The sequence below is a fragment of the Dermochelys coriacea genome, chromosome 21, assembly GCF_009764565.3.
Source record: "Dermochelys coriacea isolate rDerCor1 chromosome 21, rDerCor1.pri.v4, whole genome shotgun sequence".
NCBI lineage: Eukaryota > Metazoa > Chordata > Testudines > Dermochelyidae > Dermochelys > Dermochelys coriacea.
The window spans coordinates 12,834,283-12,838,931 of NC_050088.1; the positions used below are offsets into that span (position 1 = coordinate 12,834,283).

At 47.1% G+C, this 4,649-nt stretch overlaps 1 protein-coding gene across 1 annotated transcript; it reads left to right on the forward strand.

Moving 5' to 3' along the window:
- Positions 1-201: 201 nt before the first annotated feature.
- On the forward strand, positions 202-1,817 carry KCNA10 (potassium voltage-gated channel subfamily A member 10). The gene has a single exon (XM_038379680.2). It carries the CDS (start codon positions 252-254, stop codon positions 1,800-1,802), a length of 1,551 nt encoding a protein of 516 aa, XP_038235608.1. The 5' UTR covers positions 202-251; the 3' UTR covers positions 1,803-1,817.
- The last annotated feature ends 2,832 nt before the right edge of the window (positions 1,818-4,649 follow it).

Genomic DNA, 4,649 nt, shown 5'->3' on the forward strand with positions numbered 1-4,649 from the left:
TGCATGCAAAGTCCTTGGTTGAAAGAGACGATGAAAGTACTATCACTAAGTACAATTAATTTTTGTTAAAAAAAAAAGGTTATCCTGGTCTCAGATCTATTTTATTCTTTGCATGCAAGGAGGAAGTGACACACATATACATAATTTATCTCCATCTCTCTGTCTGTTTGTTTGCAGATCATCATAGCGTGGGAAAGACGCAAGCTGCCAGTATCTGACCCCGGGATTTATGCTGCTAATCTGATTACTGTATGATGGAAGTGTCCAGTTGGAAGGAGATGGAGGTGGCACTAGTCAGTTTTGACAACAATGATGAGATAATGGAAGATCCCTGTTATTCAAACGACTTCAGCACTGCTGCCCAATTGCAGAAGGGGCACCCCGGCTGTGCCAGCCTCTTGCCCCACTGGAGAATCCTCCTTAACAGCGAGAACACCAACAATGAGACCATTTTCTCCAAGTTCTCTGCCGAGTTCGGCGAGCACCTGATGGGAGAGCGGGAGGGCATAGACGAGGGTGAACAGAGAGTCATCATCAACATTGCTGGGCTGAGGTTCGAGACGCAGCTCAAAACCCTCAATCAGTTCCCAGAGACGCTACTCGGGGACCCAGAGAAGCGGATGCGCTACTTTGACTCCATGAGAAACGAGTATTTCTTTGACAGGAGCAGGCCGAGTTTTGATGGGATCCTCTACTACTACCAGTCCGGTGGGAAAATCCGGCGCCCGGCCAATGTCCCCATAGATGTCTTTGCCGATGAAATCACCTTCTATGAGCTGGGAAATGAAGCCATGGACCAGTTCAGGGAAGATGAAGGGTTCATCAAGGACCCTGAGACTCTACTGCCCACCAATGATTTTCACAGGCAGTTCTGGCTGCTGTTTGAGTACCCCGAAAGCTCCAGTGCGGCCAGAGGCGTGGCTTTGGTTTCAGTCTTGGTCATTGTCATTTCCATTATCATCTTCTGCGTGGAGACCTTGCCCGAGTTCAGGGAGGAACGGGAGTTCAAGGCCATCAAGGACACTGCTAACAACTTGACCAAAGCCAACCTGGCCCCGAGCACCTTCACAGACCCCTTCTTTGTCATAGAGACAGCCTGCATTATATGGTTCTCGTTTGAGCTCTTAGTCAGATTCGTGGTCTGCCCCAGCAAGGCTGAGTTCTTCAGGAACATCATGAACATCATCGACATTGTGTCCATCATTCCCTACTTTGTGACCCTCACCACTGAGCTGGTCCAGCAGAGCGAACAAAATGGGCAGCAAAACATGTCCCTGGCCATACTGAGGATCATCCGCTTGGTCCGGGTCTTCCGCATCTTCAAGCTCTCACGGCATTCCAAGGGCCTGCAGATCCTGGGGCAGACCCTCAAGGCCAGCATGCGGGAGCTGGGCTTGCTCATCTTCTTCCTCTTCATCGGAGTCATCCTCTTCTCCAGTGCCATCTACTTTGCGGAGGTGGACGAGCCACAGTCTCATTTTTCCAGCATCCCTGATGGGTTCTGGTGGGCTGTGGTGACCATGACTACGGTCGGCTATGGAGACATGTGCCCTACCACGTTGGGTGGGAAGATAGTGGGGACCCTGTGTGCTATTGCGGGGGTGTTAACCATCGCGCTCCCTGTCCCAGTCATTGTCTCCAACTTTAACTATTTCTACCACAGGGAGACAGAGAACGAGGAGAAGCAAATTTTACCCAGGGAAGTGGAGAAAAAATTTACCAGCCTGGCCACGGCCAATGGCAGCATGGAGTCCTTGAACAAAACCAATGGGGGTTGTGACCATGACAAGCCCAGGAAATGATGACAGGTCATGGGCTTGAAGGGACTGCCTGGTATCAGAATGGATTTGATAAACGAATTGGGTGTAAACCCTCTGCACTCTGTAATTTTTTAAAAAAACACAGTATGCTTTTTTCTTTTTTGGTAAACGTTTTGCAGTCCTCCAATTTCCTGTGGCCATTCAAATAAACATGGTCTTTTATCTCTCCCCTCTGCCCATCGACCTGTTTCATTATCTGATGCTCAGCATTTCGCTCCTCTGCTTGGGAACTGAAACTTGTTTCCTAATGTGAGCATGTGGTAGATAGTAAAGTTAATACCGATCTCTTTTCAGCTGTAGATCTCAAAGCGCTTCTCCAGTGAGGTCAGCTTCCTTATTGCCAATTTACGGACAGGGAAGCTAAGGCCAGAAAGGCAAAGTGACTTCCCCAAGGTCACCCAGCAGGGCAGTGGTAGGAATAGAAAACAGCTCTCCTGAGGTCTCGTCTAGTGCATGATCCACTGGGCCACGCTGCTGGAAGGAGCAGCTGTGACCGTAACAGGGTCGGCCTTAAGTGGATGGATTCTCAAAGCACAGAAGAACCTGATTCTTCAATACCGTACACCTTAGGGCTTGTAAGTTTTGTTGTTGTTCACAACTGTGCAAGGTGGGTATAAAGAAGAGTGCTGTGATGGGGCACATAGGCCCCATACCAGTCAGGAGCAGCATAACGAGGACGTCTGGCCCCCTCTGCCTCCTTCTACCCTACTACACCTGCAGCAAATGTCAGGTGTGGAGGGAGGTGTTAAAGGGAGAAGGCCCAGCTCAGTCTGACACTGACCAGGAAGCAGAGCAGAGCTCAGCTCTGCTTCTCTTCTTCCTTGATGAGGGACATCCGGTTTCAGCCAACAGTCAGAGAGAGCTTGCTGTCTGGACAAGCCCTCCCGGTGGATGGGACAACGGGGCCTGGGAAACTTATCTAAACAGGCTGGCTGCATGAAGACCAGCCCTGAGTAGAGGGGTGGTGCCCAGCTGAAGACTCATTGGACAACGCTAGTTTTGAGTTTGTAGCTTTCCTTTTTGTTTGGACTTTAGTATTCTGGAAGGGTTGGGATTCAGGTGCTCTTTAGCCGGAGGGCTAAAGCACCACTGCATTGGACCTGTGAGAGGTGGCAACTGATCTTTGGAGACCCTGTAACAAGGTGAGGAGTACCCTGTCAGGCCACAAGGGGGTACCATGGAGGAGGGTTGTTGACTGGTTAGAGCACTAGCTTGGGATCTGGATTCAGTTCCCTGCTCTGCCATAGATTCCTGTGTGGTCTTGGGTGAGTCATTTAGTCTCTCTGTGCCTCAGTTCCCCATCTGTACAATGGCACTGCCCAGCCTCACAGGGGTTTTAGGAGGATAAATGCATTAAAAGATTGTGCGGTTCTCCGATGCCACAGTGTTGAGAGCCATGTAAGTACCCAGGACAGAAAAATTTAGAATCCTAGAAATGTCAGCCTGGAAGGGACCTCAAGAGGTCATCTACTTCAGCCCCCTGTGCTGAGGCAGAGCCAAATAAACCTAGACCAGCCCTGACAGGTGTTTGTCTAACCTGTGCTTAAAAACCCCTTGGTGATGGGTATTCCACAAGCTCTGTGGGAAGCCTGTTCCAGAGCTTGACTACCTTTGTAGTTACAAAGTTTGACACAACAGGTTTCCATCAGAAAATACAGTTTCATTGAAACAGAAACATTTTGCAGCAACATGTCCATTTTGACAAAATTTTCGATAGGAGAAAATCTAAACCAACCATTTCAACTTTTATTTCATTTCAGTAATTTAAAACAATACGATTAAATGTTTTGGAGTTTTCATTCGTTTTGTTTTGACTTTTATATTATATCAAAATATTCATTGCAATATATATTATATTTAATACTATGTATAATTGCATTTTTATATGATAGGGTTTCGACATTATAGAAATGAAACGTTTTGATGTTTCCACATTAGAATTTCTGTTCTGTGGTAACTTGCAAAATTTTGAGTTTTCTTTCCAATTTGAAATGAAAACCAAATGGATTGGTTCACAAGCGACTGTTTTCATTGGTGGTTCTGGAAACATTTCTATTGGATTTGAGGTTTTACAGACTTTTTCTTCACAACGTTTAAAATATGGGATAAGTATAAGTTGATGGTATCACTTTAGGGCCTGGTCCAACCCCCGGAAATCAAAGGGAACCTTTTGACTGGGTTTTAGCTCAGGTCCAATGAGATGGGTGCTAGCACCAATCAGGGCCAGTCCTCAGTACATTAGGTGCAGGTAGATTGCTGAATATGCTGGAAAGTTATTATTTACTGTTGTGCCTAGAAGCCCCAGTCATGTCCCAGGACCCCATTGTGTCAGGTGCTGTACGGGTACAGAACCTAAAGACAGACTCTGCCCCAAAGAGCTTACAATCTAAGTTGAATTCTGCTATGGTGCTACGTCATTTCTTGCCGCTTGCCCCATCCCCATTTCCGAATTCCCAGTTCCCCTTTTATCTTCCATTCATTTTTCTTTTACTTTCTTTCTTTCTCCTTCACCCCCTTTATTATTTTGCATTCACCCTCTGTGTGTCTCTCTCACTCACTCACTCCCCATCTCTCTCTTTTCCTCAGGGCCTCCCATATTCTCAGACTCCCTGGTCTCTTCCTTGCTTCTGAACTCTGGACCAGATCCTCCATGCAGCGGAGCTGTGACCAGTGCAGGATCTGGGGTAGTGGAAGGGGAAAGGTAGCTCTAAGCTTACCCGTATCTTCAGCTGAATCAGAAGCCTGTGAGCTGCTCTAAGTTACTCTGTAGAGAATAGAACGGAGTAAATAATTTTTTTTAGGCTCAGAGGCTGAACTGATAAGCCAGTT